We start from the raw sequence: 17,940 nt of genomic DNA on the forward strand, positions 1-17,940 counted from the left end.
GTTTACTTACATTTATCAATAAAAAATGAATCCTTCCACACCTATCATCAAAGATCACTAGGTGTGCTTCTGAATGATTTTGTCATGTTGATGTAATAAAGGCATTGTAATATTACCTTAAGTGTAAAAAGTTTAGCTTCCCATGGAGTTGAGTGAGGCTTGGAGGTGAAAACTAGGAGATGAACTGAACTATTCTGTCACCAAACATCTTTATGACAGGTATATGGATAAGAATAGCGAAGGTTTTTGATAGTATGCAGATAACTATTTGGTAATCACTTGATCATAATCACAAACTGATTTGCCTTGGAAAGGGTCCCATGATGCTTAGAAAGGGTCACTACTTACAAAACTTATTAACAAATTATGTCATTAGGAAGCACAGAATAGTATTTTTAAGCTCTTTCACTTATTTTCTGTTGGTCATAACATTTCCTCTCTCAAGTGCCTATAACTAAACTTTTCTCTTTTTGCTGAATTTATTGTTGAAACTTTTTGTATGAATAGGGATATCACTGTGAGCATCTGACAACAGCTTCTGTAATAAGTATTGTGCACAAACAAGCTATAACAATAGATCAAACCTTTCAATGTTTCTGCGAAGGTCTGAAACCTGTACATTTCCTCGAACCAGAAGTGCACAGGCAAGGTACAAGCTATGCTTTGGGTCTGCTTGAATCAACTGGTGATCTTTACTGAAAGCATCTGAAAACATTTGATCCAACCTAAATTAAGAAAAAAGGTAGTTACCTACTTTTATTAAGCATGTTGAAGTTCTTCACTAATCCTATAGCTTGTAATTTAAGAGCAACTGAAATTCATCCACTTCCTTGTTATTTTAAAGTATAAAATTAGACAGTCAAAAAGAATATTCAAACAATAGCACAAGCTGGATGAACTATTTCAACCTACATCTTCTTATGCCCACATATTATTTGCTTTTCTTGGCTCTCTTTTCTTTGAGCACCTTAGCATAAAAGTTACACCAAGGTCAGAAATAGTGGATAAGGGGGAGTAAGGTACATGCCAGTAACTTGTATTGAGTATACCAGTCGTGTCCAAGAGTTGTGATGAGTGTACAAGAGTTGATGCAACCTGAAGCTCAGTGGGGTAAAAGATGGTTCAAGTTGCAACAGACTAGACTTCGTCAGACTTAGAGAATAGGAATTTTTTTCTCTGATCCTTGCTCTTTCCAGTTTGTTTGCTTTGTACATTTGAAAGAATTCTGTGTACTGTCAGATTCCCTTTTGTGTGGCTTTTTCACCCAGTAAAAGGGAAGAGGAAAAAAAATTGAGAAAAGAAAAATGTGAATGTAAAGCTATAGGTATTGGCAGATGCAACAAAGTATTTCAAACTGATTTTTTTAGAATTAACTAGATTTCACATTAAGTGTCCCTTTACATGGACCATCCTTGTTCCCAGACTTGTCTGTGTCAAAGGTTCATTACCTTCTTTTACAAAAATTCTATGCCTTTAAACAAAACAAAACCACAACAACAAAATTGTGTGTGTGTGTGTGTGTCGGGGAGGGGAGGGGAGGAACCCACTGAACCACACTTTCATCTTTATTTCTTAAAGAGTTGTTTGGCACTTTTGGGAAAATTTCCTTTTTTTTTTTTTTAAAGTTCAAATTGGATCGGCTTATGTGATCTGTGGAAGGAGAGCCATGGTTGAACAGATCTTATGGGGCCCAAAGTGGTAAAGCTCCTCTTCTGTAGGATCTGGGAAGGGGTGGAGTCTTGGGAAGAGAGGTACAATTATACCTGGGCATAATATCAAGAAGTAGATGGTGGAAAGAAAGTTTAAAGCTTTATGCCTGAAAAGTTAAGTTTTTAATGTAGTTAAAAGACTCCACCTTCACAAGTCCTCTTCATGCCTTCTTTCAGTCCCCTATATACTCCTTTAAGCCGCCCTCCCATGTGCTCGAGGTATAAAAATTTGTCCCCACTCTGTGTCCTCTTCCACTTACCTCACCCAAAATCTCTCTAAAAAGAGCTGAGAACATAATGCTACCCTGCATGTGTCCCCCATTTCCTACCAACATAGGTACATCTCCCAGTTCCCTGCATCCTGCTCCATACCCCATCCTGGAATATCATCACTGCATTTCCCCTTAATCTTCCACCCTCCCATTTATCGGTACAGGGACCCTCACCAGCATTGCACCATCATCTATCACTGCTCTAATGGTGAGATTCAATTCCTTGGTGGGAGGTAGAAACACCCCATCACCAATCTCTTAATAGAATACATCTTTGCAGTCCCCTCACTGATTTTCAAAGAACCCACTAAAAAGGCACTTCTCTGAAACGCTAACAAAACATATTTTGAGTTTGTAAGCCAAGCCATTGTGGAGATTGATCTTAAACTAAACACTATTAAGAACATTTTTAAAGTGAATATCAGGGCAATTTTGGAAATACCACAGTGCTTTTAAATTTCTTTTATTTTTTCCACAGGCTTCCAAAGAAACTTTTATCCTGGGGTTAGATACAGAATATGCAGTTTTCTTTTTGTGGATGTTAGAAGAGTTAAAATAGGGTTTAAACCAGGCCACAGCTATGGCGTAGCCTCCCACCATAACAGTCTGTTTCACCTACCTTCTAGAAGGTACATTAACATCAGCCAATGTATACAGAGGAGTCAAGCTGGAAACCAGGTAATGAAGTCGAGGAAAGGGAACCAAATTCATGCTGATTTCATTAAGATCCATATTAAGGGAACCTTCAAACCTGGCAGAGCTAAAAGTTTAATAGTACTATTATAAAACCAAAATCATTTACTTACAAAAAAAGTTATGTAGAAGCTTGATATGTTACTGTTATATCCATAATCTTTTCCAGTTGTTCCGTATAACAGAGAACATCATGGAGATGAAATATAATGCTTGCAGCATTGTTGAAGCCATGATGGTCCCACGATATGAAAGACACAAGGTGATTTATTTTATTGGACCAACTTCTGTTGGTGAAGAGATCAGCTTTCAAGCACTACCGAGGCAATCTGTTCCATCTTGTACTTAGCTGTGATACTTCTAATTACCTTTCCAAGACCTGAAGACGACCTCCATGGAGCTTGAAAGCTTGTCTTTCACCAACAGAAGTTGGTCTAATAAAAGATATTACCTCACCCACTTTCTCTCATGAAGCATAATGTCATTTTACCAACTGCAGAATCGGTGATTTAATCACTATCATGGGAGTTACTGGTTTTTTTATACATTTGTACCAATATCCTTCGTGTCTCTTAAAAAAAAAAAAAAAGCACTGAACATTAACACTAAGCACCACTGTTTACTGGTTAAGGTACTGCTCTACAGCGAGATGGTGTTTGGCTGAAGATAAGCCTGAGGTGTGATAACTCCCTTAGTAACTAGACATTTCAGGGTTACTACTGCAGATCATTTCCCATAATTAGAAATAGGGATTAGGCAGTAAGGGCTGCTATACTACTAAACACAATGGGGGGTTAACAGTTAGTTATGGTCATTAACTGGAATAAAGAGAATTGGCTAGCAGGAACATGTACAAAAAGTCTTTTAACCTCTTGGTTTAACAATGTGTGATTGAACACAGAGTCAGTGTATGACTGTATAAAGCTACAGGCCATCTATATCTATATATGTGCAAGAATCTTCCCACCAATTCATTTCAATCAAAAGAACTGCATTATGCAAATAAACAGACGACGACAAGAATGGAGAGAAGAGAGGAGTTATGCCTTCGTCCCACTGAGTGTACTGCACTGATAACAGAGCAGCCACAAAACGAGAAGAAAAAAAAAAAAAAAAAAGCAGAAAAAAAAAATGGATGCCACAATCCTGATGTCACAATCCTAAACAAAATGTTCACAGGGTAGCAGCAGGGAACGGAGGGCCAGAGACATGGAATGCTCACAGGATGAAAGAGTCAAGAAACCTGGATACACTAGACAAAAAGTTTTCATGGTTTAAAAAAAAAAAAAGTGAGAAGTAATCATTAGACATCAGTTTTAGCAACCAAACCTATTTTAATAATGATTTTGCATAAATTCACACATCTTTTGAACCAAATCAGTTACAAAAAGTAGAGCAGTACTCTTAAAGCATTAGTCCCAATTAACTTCAGTGGGAATTCTTATAGTGATTAGTTTGGTATATTAGACAACTACTGTTTTGGGGGCAGCAGGTATATTCAAGAAGTGATCACAGGTTTCAGAGTAGCAGCCGTGTTAGTCTGTATTCGCAAAAAGAAAAGGAGTACTTGTGGCACCTTAGAGACTAAAATTTATTAGAGCATAAGCTTTCGTGAGCTACAGCTCACTTCATCGGATGCATTTGGTGGAAAAAACAGAGGAGAGATTTATATACACACACACAGAGAACATGAAACAATGGGTTTATCATACACACTGTAAGGAGAGTGATCACTTAAGATAAGCCATCACCAACAGCAGGGGGGGGAAGGAGGAAAACCTTTCATGGTGACAAGCAGGTAGGCTAATTCCAGCAGTTAACAAGAATATCAGAGGAACAGTGGGGGGTGAGGTGGGAGGGAGAAATACCATGGGGAAATAGTTTTACTTTGTGTAATGACTCATCCATTCCCAGTCTCTATTCAAGCCTAAGTTAATTGTATCCAGTTTGCAAATTAATTCCAATTCAGCAGTCTCTCGTTGGAGTCTGTTTTTGAAGCTTTTTTGTTGAAGTATAGCCACTCTTAGGTCTGTGATCGAGTGACCAGAGAGATTGAAGTGTTCTCCAACTGGTTTTTGAACGTTATAATTCTTGACGTCTGATTTGTGTCCATTCATTCTTTTACGTAGAGACTGTCCAGTTTGGCCAATGTACATGGCAGAGGGGCATTGCTGGCACATGATGGCATATATCACATTGGTAGATGCGCAGGTGAACGAGCCTCTGATAGTGTGGCTGATGTGATTAGGCCCTATGATGGTATCCCCTGAATAGATATGTGGACAGAGTTGGCAACGGGCTTTGTTGCAAGGATAGGTTCCTGGGTTAGTGGTTCTGTTGTGTAGTGTGTGGTTGCTGGTGAGTATTTGCTTCAGATTGGGGGGCTGTCTGTAAGCAAGGACTGGTCTGCTGACCGCTATTCCTACCTACATGCCTCTAGCTTTCATCCAGATCATACCACTCGATCCATTGTCTACAGCCAAGCGCTACGATATAACCGCATTTGCTCCAACCCCTCAGACAGAGACAAACACCTACAAGATCTCTATCATGCATTCCTACAACTACAATACCCACCTGCTGAAGTGAAGAAACAGATTGACAGAGCCAGAAGAGTACCCAGAAGTCACCTACTACAGGACAGGCCCAACAAAGAAAACAACAGAACGCCACTAGCCATCACCTTCAGCCCCCAACTAAAACCTCTCCAACGCATCATCAAGGATCTACAACCTATCCTGAAGGACGAGCCATCGCTCTCTCAGATCTTGGGAGACAGACCAGTCCTTGCTTACAGACAGCCCCCCAACCTGAAGCAAATACTCACCAGCAACCACACACCACACAACAGAACCACTAACCCAGGAACCTATCCTTGCAACAAAGCCCTTTGCCAACTCTGTCCACATATCTATTCAGGGGATACCATCATAGGGCCTAATCACATCAGCCACACTATCAGAGGCTCGTTCACCTGCGCATCTACCAATGTGATATATGCCATCATGTGCCAGCAATGCCCCTCTGCCATGTACATTGGCCAAACTGGACAGTCTCTACGTAAAAGAATGAATGGACACAAATCAGACGTCAAGAATTATAACGTTCAAAAACCAGTTGGAGAACACTTCAATCTCTCTGGTCACTCGATCACAGACCTAAGAGTGGCTATACTTCAACAAAAAAGCTTCAAAAACAGACTCCAACGAGAGACTGCTGAATTGGAATTAATTTGCAAACTGGATACAATTAACTTAGGCTTGAATAGAGACTGGGAATGGATGAGTCATTACACAAAGTAAAACTATTTCCCCATGGTATTTCTCCCTCCCACCTCACCCCCCACTGTTCCTCTGATATTCTTGTTAACTGCTGGAATTAGCCTACCTGCTTGTCACCATGAAAGGTTTTCCTCCTTCCCCCCCTGCTGTTGGTGATGGCTTATCTTAAGTGATCACTCTCCTTACAGTGTGTATGATAAACCCATTGTTTCATGTTCTCTGTGTGTGTGTATATATAAATCTCTCCTCTGTTTTTTCCACCAAATGCATCCGATGAAGTGAGCTGTAGCTCACGAAAGCTTATGCTCTAATAAATTTGTTAGTCAAGAAGTGATGTATCACTACTTCAGTAATATGCGTTTAGACCCTGCCTTGTATCATTAGGTTCCTATTTTTAATAAAGGTGAAATCGCATTTCTGCTGCATAAATATTTTCTTATATTTGAATGTACTTCAAATATGTCTTGAAAAATCACTCATTAATAACTTCTCACTTTTTAATTTTTTTTAACATCTACTTGACACACAGTGTAAGGGATCCAAGACCTGAACATCTTAAAAAAAAATTCTACTTGCCTGTGGTGAGTAATCACTTCCTCCAATAGGTGAGTAAATCATTAAAAAACAAAAACACAACACAACAACACCACACACACACACCAAATCTTTAGGCCAAACCATGGATTTTAAAAAAAAAAAAAAAGTTTCTTTTGTGAAGGGCAAGTTCTCATGATAGGTTTGCAAAGCTAGGCTAACAAGTTAGAAAAGTATCAGTCCTAAGAATTCAGATGACCTTTCTTCATCTGTACCCCAGTTCAGGATTTCTCCTACTGAATGTCAGAGGGGTGTCATTGAAGTCAATGAGAGTTTTGCCATTGACTTCAGTGGGACACGATTTCATTCAATATCCCTTTTAGGGGTTCTACAGTAGTTTCCTTATGCTAAAATGTAAGCCACTTTGCCAAATTACCCCCTGAAGTGGGTTCTTTAGACTCCTGTTACAAGACCTGAACAGTGCTTATTAACTCTTAATTACAACAGCTGACTAATACCAAACTGAGAATGGATCAATATTTTCAGAAGTGCAGAACATCCATTGTGCATACCATCTCTCGCAGCATTACTTGCATAGTGGAATACTCATTAAGATTACCTTGTCAGGTTCAGCAGCAAGTTGGCCACAATATTGTTCATAGCATCAAATGGCTTCTCCTGTTCAGTTTTGATACTGCCTGCACTTGAGGTTAACAAGCTGTTTTGTTTCACAGTTGATCCTAGCTTTCCAGAATTGGTCATCTGATGAATTTTACTAACTATAGAAAATAAAGACTTGGAGAGAAGACAAAATGAAATAATTACAATAAAAAAAAAAAAAAGCTTCCAGATACTCCTGCACAGAGAGCTTTCACATTCAGTGTCCCTGTTTGTTTCAGTTAAACTTAGAACCTAAGAACAAAAATTTAAGCACAGTAGCTAAAGTTAACAGTTTGCGCCTTTGAAGTCTGCTTCACTTCACAGTTTGGTTATTTGCAATTGACTAAATGTATTTTTGAACTGCTTTTCTTAAAATGTGTCAAGGAAATATGAAGCTTAACTCAAACAAGTTTAACTTTTATTCAAGTACAGAAAAACCTGTATTTTCTAAATAGGATATTTGTTCTCATGTTCATATAATTCAAAAAAGAGAATACAAAAGATTTTTTTCAAACGAAAAAATTCACTTTTGCACGGGGGACAATTTTGTTTATAAACCAATAGCCAAATATTGAGAATAAGGATCTTAAAAACAAGGGTTTTTGCAATCATTTACTGTTTACCTTAGAGCAGACAGAGGAATAAAATTCCCTGCTTCAGATCATTTCTGTAAGGAAGGGGAAAAGTACTGGGCAATTTTTATATGATTCCCAAAATAAGGATAAAATTTTCAAAAAACCCCAAAGTAACTTAGGATCCCAAGTAGGGTTGCCAGGTGTCCAGTTTCTGATTACAAAAAGTCTAGTCAAAAAGGGAACCTGGCAGTGTCTGGTCAGCACTGCTGACCACACACTAAAAGTAATCAACCTCCCTGCCGAGAGGGTGAGAAGATCAGCAGCTGTTCAGCTGCTGATGGAGAGCATGGCTACAGGAGGCCTCTCACAGCCTGGGGAGGCAGGTCTGACTGAGGAGGGGGCCGGCCCAGGGCTGGGGAGTGCCCACAGGTTCGGCTGCGAGCAGAGTGGGTGAGGGGAGGGCAAGCTTCAAGCATGACGGAGAGGCCGCGGGAAGGAAGGGGGCAGCCCACTACCTTTGGGGTGCAGATGTTGGGAGAGGGGCCATTCGGAGAGCAGCGCTTGGATCTGCTCACCCCCCTGCCGCTTGCAAAGGGGCTTGGGCTCGGCACGCTGCACTGCATGGGGCCACTTCCCCTGATGGGCCAGGCTGCCCATCCCCGCTCCCTGCACGGCATGATCACTGCCCAGGTAGGACCCTGGCTGCCCCCCCCGGCGCTATTCCCTGGGAACTTGGGTGCCTGCACTCTCTGGGCAGCAGAAGTTGGCAGGCTCCAGTGCATTGCAGCCAGCCAGCCCCAGCCGCAGCCAAGGTAGCCTGGGAGCCGGGGCCCCAAGAGCCCCTCGCCGTGGGGTGCAGAGGAACCAGGAGCGGAGGCTCGTTAAACCTCTCGAGAGAAGTGGGGAGACTCCAGAACCAATATTTCTGTGCAAGTTTTCTGAAGCCAGCCAGGCCGAGCGGGTCACCGCTGCTGGGGGGGATGGGGAGGAAAGGGGGCTACAAACAACAGGGCAAGTTCCCCAGATGGAAGTGACTAGCCCCATACCCCCAGTTCTATGGGCCCAGACAGGCAAGGAACATCTGGGCATGTTTGGAACCGTCCCTTGCCTCAGTGTTGGGGGCCTGGAGAAGCTGGCGAGGGGAGCTGGGAGTTAGGACTTCTGGGTTCTCTTCCTGGCTCTGGGAGGGGAGTGGGGGATAGCAGGTTAGAGCGGGGGGCTGGAAGTCAGGAATCTTGGGTTCTATCCCCAGCTCCAAACTGTGTGACATGAGTGGCTTATGCAAAGAGTGCCCCCCACAGGTAAATGGTGGGGTGGGCAGAGTGTGGCGGTCCCCAGGCTGGGCGCAGGGTGGAGGTGGGGGAGGAATAAGTGGAGGGCGGAACCTTGGGGAGAGGGTGGAGCAGAGGGTGGGGCCTCGGGGGAGGAGCAGGGTGTCCAGTTTTCAGAAATTGTAAAGTTGGCAACCTTAACCTTAAGTCTCATTTTCAAAAGTGACGCAAGAGCCCAAGCCACTTTGGCTCTTATTTTCAAAAAGTTTCAGGATAACATTTTCCTATTCATCAATACAGAGAAGGAAGAAACACTTCCTACGTAATGTACACCACAAGCGATATTGACAAGAATATTAATACTCTCTCTTACTTCATTTTCAATTGGAAGCACACAGTCCGCATGCTCATTAAGTTCCTTCATAGCCAGAACACTATTATATGGAGAAGTAATGACATCATCCTCCCCAGAAGGGTAGACTGAAGTAACAAATCTATATACTTCCGGGAACTCATCCTCAAGCACATTTAGTACAAAAGTACCAAGACCAGATCCTGTCCCTAAGAATAATTAAGAAAATAGTTACAATGAAAAGAGATAATGCTTAAAACATCCTGAATTATTTAAATCATCTCTGAAACATAGGATTTCTTTGTACATTACAGACCAGATTTTCAAAGAGCTCAGCACTCGGTGATCACAGAGGGAGTTAGTAGAGTTGGACAGGAAAAGGTTTTTCCATCCTGAACTGGGATAAGAATTTGAAATCTTGAACATTTTTGTGAACCAAAAATCTGAAAACAATTTTTATTTGGGTCAGCTGAAGAAATGTTGAAACAACTTCTAAATTTAAAAAAAAATATATTTTGAAATGGAAAATTTGTCAATTTAACAGGGATCCTTGTTGATTTTCCATCATTGACAATTTTAAAAACAAGACTGGACATTTTTCTAAAATCTGCTTTAGGAATTATTTTGGCGAAGTTCTACGGCCTGTGCTATATAGGAAGTCAGACTTTATGATCTAAATCCTTTCTGACCTTGGAATCTATGAAAAATGACCCTTTTCCGTAAAAAGTTTGTTTGGATCAATTCGTGTTTTCTGACTGAAAAACTTTTAGTTGAAAAATTCCAGACAGCTCTTGTACCAAGCTTTTATGAAATACCCTTAAGTGTTACATCTAGTCTATTGTAGAACATTTCTTGTGATGGGACCATGACTCCTCTTAGCAAGTTATTCTAGTGCCTAGCTAACTTTATTGTTAAAAATATAAGCATGGATATTTATAAAAGATGTGGTTTTGGAATCTTTTTAGAACATTTAAATATCGTATCCGATCAGAGTGTATTTCTACTTAAGCCTAAAATACAGATTCAAGTAGAACAATAATGCAGGTAAAAGAGCATCTTCAGCTTGTGTGTGTAGATATATCATCCTGGGAAAAGGCAGGGTATCTCCATAATGAGTTTTGTATAGTACAGTTTGTATGTTAGAGTGTAATTATACTCTGAGATATGACTGCAAGTGGTATTTTGTGGTGTTCAAATTTATTTTTCCTTCAGTGACTTCCTTATTAAGTTTGCTTGGTTTTTAAGTCAGAACATGATTTCCCCCCCTTTCTTTACTGTCAACATTAAGTTCATTTCAGAGACCTGAAAATTAAGCTGTGGATCTTCTGCCTTGGACAGCAAATGTTCTGGAATCCTAGCAGCTGGCAATTTCAGTTATGAGGCTGGAGGATGAGGAGAAAATAACGGCTTTTCTGCAATGCCGAGAGTAGTAATAAGCAGGTTCTCGCAAACTAAGCATATTACACTGAAGACACAGCACAAAGATGCATGGAAACAGCAGGCTACTTTCATATTCAGTTTTCAGATCCTAGCCATTTAAACTATCTTCTCTTAATGTAACAGCACTGAAGTTGTTCAAGTTTGGTGCCAATGTCATTGCACAAGGTTCCCCTTGGATACATATAAAAAAAATGGTACTAAGAGAACACTTCATTTATATTGATAATAATAGGTAAAAAAAAAAAAAGTTAGAAGAAAACCCTGTAGGAGCAGGATGGTCTGATAATCATGGTCCAAACACCCCAAGGGAGAACAGAAAATCAGATAGAAACACAAAAAAATTAAGCTACCTCATTATCCTCCTTAAAAACCTTCCTTAAAACTCTGCTTTTCTGTGATGCCTACAAAACAAAAAACAAAACAAAAAACCAACCCTTGAAAATCATTAGGCACTTATGTACTTAGATCTATTGCCTATCACGCTGACCAGTATGGTCTCCTTGTACACCCCCGTCTGTCTGTATCCATCTGTTGTCTCTGGTCTTATACTTGGATTGTATGCTCTTTGGGGCAGGGATTGTCTTTTTCTTCTGTGTGTACAGTGTCTAACAAAAAGGAGACCTAGTCATGAAACAGGAACCCAAGCTGCTACGGTAATATTACTACAACTACTAACTTGACTTAAAGGATATTTGTTGATTAAAAAAAAAATTCCTTACCATGTTACCAGTGTCTTATATTAAAGTTAAGAATTTTCAAAATCTAGTTCCTTTTTCACTTGTGGCATTTGCAGACATGTTAACCATGAAAAAAAAAAGCTTACCACCTCCCATTGAATGAATTACAAAAAAACACTGCAGACAGTCGCAGTGTTCTGCAGTCCTCCTCAGTTTTTCCACAATGTGTTCCCGGTACCGACAGCCATACAGTTTATGACCTACAGCCCTGCATATGAGAGAAATCATTAAGAAAGTTTAAACTTAAAGCTCTGTACTCTAATACTTTCTATTCTTGTCTGTACACACAGTTGAATGGTTCAGAATCTGTACTCAGTATTTTGTTCTCATAGAAAAATAAATTGTGATGTTGGAAGCATGTACAAAATGATACAGCATAACACAGAAGTACTGCTTATTTAATAATTTTTTAAAGTCACAAATGGGAAGGAAGGGGACTATTTTTCCTTCAACTTGTTACTATCAATGGAAGTTAGACACCCACATTAAGGGGAAAAATCCAGTTCACTATTTAGTATGTCTGTCAGTTTTCATTTGTTTTTATTATAGGAGCTCTGAATACTGGAGCTCATAGTTACAACAATTACTGGAGGTAAAACAGAGATCTTTTCCAGTACCGCTCTACGTATAATGACCAATATACTAACGTGTTAAGAGACTCAATATTACGGGATTCTCAACTGCTGCATTGCTTCCTACTTTGCAATATTGCTTAGGGCTTGTTTACATTACCTGCTGGATGGATGGGCAACGATCGATCCAGCAGGGGTCGATTTATTGCGTCTAGTTTAGATATATCGACCGCTGAGCGCTCTCCTGTCGACTCCAGTACTCCACCAGAGCAAGAGGCGCAGGCAGAGTCGACGGGGGAGCATCAGCCGTCAACTTACTGCAGTAAGTAGATCGAAGTACGTCGACTTCAGCTACGTTATTCGCATAGCTGAAGTTGCGTAACTTAAATCGACCCCTCCCCCCCAGTGTAGACCAGGCCTTAGAAACACTCCCCTCTTTAGTGAGCTGAGTATTGTGCTAACACCTCAGAAAAAAATTGGAAATTTGTTCGGTTATCTATTTTATTCTGAGTTTCTCCTCCCTTTTTTGTGACTAGGCGTATATGCAAAAAGTCAGAAATTCATCTGCTTCCGTTATTCACTCCTCACTCAGTCTCCAGGCAAGTTGCATAAATGTCCCAAACTAGATTATGACCTCCAGTGAAGAATGAACCGCTGGAGCAGGAGAATGTCCAAGACAAACAATCTTTTCTTCATGCAAGTAGGCCAAGTAACAAAAAACAGTGAGGGAAGAGAAACACAGAAGAAATGAAATATCAGCAGAATGATTCATAAATAAAATGCTTTTCAAAGTTCTTCTCAAGGTGACAGCAACTCTAAAATGTACTGTTAATGTGGCACAGCTTCCCCCGGTGCAATAGAATCCTATTGAAAGACATTGCTATCATTTCCCTTTTCAACTGCCATCTATTAGTAGCTAAAATTGCTTTGCGAAGAATAGTTTATTCTCACCAGTTGTTCCCTGAACCAGAAACATCTGTGATGAGCTGCTTGCTATCAAACACATCTCTCAATGGCCCCTGCAGAATTTCATTCACTACACCCTCCTCCATGTCAATCAAGAGAGCCTTAGAGAAAGAAAATTTTTAATTCAGTCAGTATGGCACTCTTTGAAATAGTTACACAAAAGGGATGCAAGTACTTGCAAGATAAAAGGTTTCTTGTTCCTTTAAAGTTTCAGGCAGAAAGATCGTATTTTAAAAAGATATACTATGACTGAGAAGTCAAGTCTAGAAAAATTCACCTTGATCTCCTTGTCAGAAGACAAAATTTAATGAAGCATTATTTCAGTTATTTCAACTTTTGTTTATGCTGTTCAAAACTTCAAGGGTTAAATGCATAACATGCTGAATACTTAGTAACAAAAAAAAATTGCCATAGCTTTTCAAAGATATGTTTCCTTTTAAAAACTTAGTTAACATAAATGGCTCAAATAAAACCCTTTACTGCCCCCTCCAAACACACACCAACTATACATGTGATCTACACAATCATTTCCTAAATTATACATTTGAAATTATTACTGAAATCTGCCTGCAAAGTGGACTGTAATACTGTTACACTAATCTGGGGAACTAAGAAATTTCAGTTTCAGAAACATGTCTAAAATTGTGCATTTAAGACAAAAAGGTAAACACAGAAAGTTTAAACCATGAGCTCTTTACAGTCATAAGTGTGCAATGTATACAAAATTAACTTTATAGATGGTCTTACTCGTGCTTTTAAAGAGAAGATTTTTCCTTTGTGAATATCAGCACCATCACCACCATTTCTGGAAAAGAGAAATGTTTTATAAGATCAAAACCATTATGGAAGTGATACAGTTTTATTAAAATTCTCTTTCCTTCTCATTGATCTCTGCTGTCCATAGAGGTTTGGCCCAATGCAAAACATACTCCCCCTCACACACAAACAACACATTCCAATAGCAAAGTCTTAATGGAAATTCCCTAAAATAAAGTCTTTATAGGATCCCATCCCACTGATAATATCTTAAGGACAACTTCACATGATGTTAAGATGGTCAGCATGAAATATTTACCATCAGGAACATCCCCCTACTTGTAGATGCCGAAGTAGCTGGATTCTAGCCCTGGCTCTGGGAGAGGAGTATAGTATATAATGGTTAGACAGAGGACAACTAGACTGGTTTAATCACTTTGAAATGCAGTATGGTGCCATGTGTAATATTTGGACCTGTCCAAAGAAAAACCTGGGTCCTATGCCTGCAGTGACCTTGCATAAGCTCTCGCTAACTTTAAAAAAAAAATGGGTAGAGGAGTGTTCAGCAGCTCTTCACTATCTTCTAGGTTATGTTTCATAAACTAGTTAATTATAAAGGTAATGAATTGTTTGGGAATTTAAACAGCACTCAGAGGTTAGATTTGAGCTCCTATTCTCCTTTTTCTCCAGTTCAGGAACTTCCCCCTAGGCTACAGGGGTATACAGGGCACAGTCAAGTAACTATGATGTGATTGGAATAACAGAGACTTGGTGGGGTAACTCACATGTCTGGAGCACTGTCATGGATGGATATAAACTGTTCAGGAAGGACAGGCGGGGGAGAAAAGGTGAAGGAGTTGCACTGCATGTAAGAGAGCAGTATGATTGCTCAGAGCTCCAGTATGAAACTGGAGAAAAGCCTGTGGGAGAGCCTTTGGGTTAAGTTTTGAGGTAAGAGTAACAATGGTGGTGTTGTGGTGGGCGTCTGCTATAGACCACCAGACCAGAAGGATGAGGTAGACGAGGCTTTCTTCGGACAACTCACAGAAGTTTCCAGAACACAGGCCCTGGTTCTTATGGGGGACTTCAAATCACCCTGAGATCAGCTGGGAGAGCAATACAGCGGTGCACAGACCATCCAGGAAGTTTTTGGAGAGCGTTGGGGACAACTTCCTGGTGCAAGTGCTGGAGGAACCAACTGGGGCTGTGCTTCTCCTGACCTGCTGCTCACAAACAGGGAAGAACTGGTAGGGGAAGTAGAAATGGGTGACATCCTGGGCAGCAGTGACTATGAGATGGTCAAGTTCAGGATCCTGACAAAAGGAAGAAGAGAGAGCAGCAGAACACGGACCCCGGACTTCAGAAAAGCAGACTTTGATTCCTTCAGGGAACCGATGGGCAAGATCCCATGGGAGAATAACATGAGGGGGAAAGGAGTCCAGGAGAGTGCAGAAAATAGCAAATATTGCAGGTGACCAGCTTGGCTTAACATAGAAATCTATGGTAAGCTTAAATACAAAAAGGAAACTTACTAGAAGTGGAAGCTTGGACAGATGACTAGGGAGGAGTATAAAAATATTGCTCGAGCATGCAGGGGTATAAATCAAGGAAGGCCAAAGCACAACTGGAGTTGCAGCTAGCACGGGATGTGTAGGATAACAAGAAGGGTTTCTACAGGTATGTTAGCAAGAAGGTTGTCAGGGAAAGTGTGGGACCCTTACTGAATCAGGGAGGCAACCTAGTGACAGATTATGTGGAAAAAGCTGAAGTACTCAATGCTTTTTTTGCCTAGGTCCTCACAGGCAACATCAGCTCCCAGATTGCTGCATTGGACAGCACAGTATGGAGAGGAGGTGAGCAGCCCTCAGTGGTGAAAGAACAGGTTAAGGACTATTTAGAAAAGCTGGACATGCACTAATCCATGGGGCTGGATGCAATGCATTCGAGGGTGCTAAGGGAGCTGGCTGATGTGATTGCAGAGCCATTGGCCATTATCTCTGAAAACTCATGGTGATCGGGGGAAGTCCCAAACAATTGGAAAAAGGCAAACATACTGCCTATCTTTAAAAAAGGGAAGAAGCAGAATCTGGAGAACTACAGACAAGTCAGCCTCACCTCAGTCCCTGGAAAAATCATGGAGCAGGTCCTCAAGGTATCCATTCTGAAGAACTTGGACAGGAAAGAGATCAGGAACAGTCAACATGGATTCACCAAGGGAAAGTCATGCCTGACCAACCTGATTGCCTTCTATGATGAGATAACTGGCTCGGGATATGGGGAAAGCAGTGGATGTGATATATCTTGACTTTTTCAAAGCTTTTGATAAAGTCTCCCAAAGTAATTCTTGCCAGCAAGTTAAAGTACTATGGATTGGATGAATGGACTATAAAGTGGATAGAAAGCTGGCTAGATCTGGTTCAACAGGTAGTGATGAACGCTCGATGTCTAGTTGGCAGCCGGTATCAAGCGGAGTGCCCCAGGGGTTGGTCCTGGGGCTGGATTTGTTCATCTTTATTATCTGGATGATGGGATGGATTGTACCCTCAGCAAGTCTGCGGATGACTTTAAGTTGGGGGGGGGGAAGAGGTAGATGCGCTGGAAGGTAGGGATAGGGTCCAGAGTGACATAGACAAATTGGAGGACTGGGCCAAAAGAAATCTGATGAGGTGCAACAGGGGCAAGTGCAGAGTCCTGCACTTAGGACGGAAGAATCCCATGTCACACAGGCTGGGGACTGACTGGCTAAGCGGCAGTTTTGCAGCAAAGACCTGGGGATTATCGTGGACGAGAAGCCGGATATGAGTCAACAGTGTGCCCTTGTTGCCAAGAAGGCTAATGGCATATTGGGCTGCATTAGTAGAAGCACTGCCAGCAGATCAAGGGAAGTGATTATTCCCCTCTATTTGGCACTGATGAGGCCACATCTGGAGTATTGCGTCCAGTTTTGGGACCCCCACTACAGAAAGGATGTGGGCAAATTGGAGAGTCCAGCAGAGGGCAACTAAAATGATTAGGGAGCTGGGGCACATGATGTATGAGGAGAGGCTGAGGGAACTGGGCTGTTCTCAGTGGTGGCAGATGACAGAAGCAGCAGCAATGGTGTCAAGTTGCAGTAGGGGAGATCTAGGTTGGATATTAGGAAAAACTATTTCACTAGGAGGGTGGTGAAGCACTGGAATGGGTTACCTAGGGAGGTGGTGGAATCTATAGCCTTAGAGGTTTTTAAGGCCTAGCTTGACAAAGCCCTTGCGGGATGCTTTAGGTGGGGTTGGTCCTGCTTTGAGCAGGGGGCTGGACTACATGACCTCCCGAGGTCTCTTCCAACCCTCATCTATGATTTGATGAGGTACACACTCTCTCCCTTCTCCGCCCTCCCTGAGTGGGTGATGGCATTTGTGCTGCAGCAGATTTGTCATCAAGCTAAAATCTGGTGGGTTCACCTTGACATCTATTTTCTGTTATGGCAAAAAAAATTATAAAGCAGTCTATGGACAAACATATTTATGTATAACTGGTATTCAAGGAATCAGCATACGAGGAGCAGCAATGTGGCCAAAGCGGCATGTTTTTCCTTTATGCCCTTTTTGCAAGAAATCTAAGTGAGTCAATCCAAAATTAAAATAATACTCTAAATTTATTGTCTGTATTTTGGTTTTTGCCATTTCAATGAAGTCTTTACAAATAAAGTTTTAAAGCCACTGTTAAAATTGAACTTTGTCACACAACCTGAACTATCTTGCAGCTACTGATCCACCATGATATTAGATAGAAAGCTGCTTAATAGTGTTACAGCTAAATACCATGCATGGGAAGCAGCACAACTGTTTTATTCCTTTAATTAAGTTACAGAGTATGTGGCATAGATGCACATGTGTAAGCAGGGAGGAGTAGAAGGGGCACCAGTATGGTGCGATAGGTGGGTTTGTTTTTCTTTCTATCTATGGGTTCTTGTGCTCATGCTAGAAAAGGTCAGATAAATTTTTCAAGGCCTGCATAGTTTGTGCTTCTTAAATGAATTCCTCCTGTAAGATCCCCAATCAACACTAAAAATCATAATTATAAAGCCTGACATTTGAATATGACTGAGTGGCTGAAGCAGAATACATTTTATTTTAAAGGAAA

The 17,940-nt window shown here is 41.0% G+C and overlaps 1 protein-coding gene across 3 annotated transcripts in view; it reads right to left on the bottom strand.

Moving 5' to 3' along the window:
• TUBE1 (tubulin epsilon 1) overlaps positions 1 to 17,940 on the bottom strand; it is a 29,092-nt gene that overhangs the window by 7,795 nt on the left and 3,357 nt on the right. Inside the window, exons 4-10 of one of the 3 annotated variants that reach the window (XM_038395574.2) lie at positions 13,810 to 13,867; positions 13,048 to 13,163; positions 11,611 to 11,732; positions 9,369 to 9,556; positions 7,109 to 7,284; positions 2,601 to 2,741; positions 585 to 725 (exon numbers count right to left, since the gene is read on the bottom strand). In XM_038395574.2, coding sequence (XP_038251502.1) covers positions 585 to 725; positions 2,601 to 2,741; positions 7,109 to 7,284; positions 9,369 to 9,556; positions 11,611 to 11,732; positions 13,048 to 13,163; positions 13,810 to 13,867 — 942 coding nt within the window. Of the gene's footprint in view, positions 1 to 584; positions 726 to 2,600; positions 2,742 to 7,108; positions 7,285 to 9,368; positions 9,557 to 11,610; positions 11,733 to 13,047; positions 13,178 to 13,809; positions 13,868 to 17,940 lie in introns of all 3 variants that reach the window. The other 2 variants (XM_043510854.1, XM_043510856.1) reach the window with 2 other exon arrangements.

Source organism: Dermochelys coriacea, chromosome 3 (assembly GCF_009764565.3).
Source record: "Dermochelys coriacea isolate rDerCor1 chromosome 3, rDerCor1.pri.v4, whole genome shotgun sequence".
NCBI lineage: Eukaryota > Metazoa > Chordata > Testudines > Dermochelyidae > Dermochelys > Dermochelys coriacea.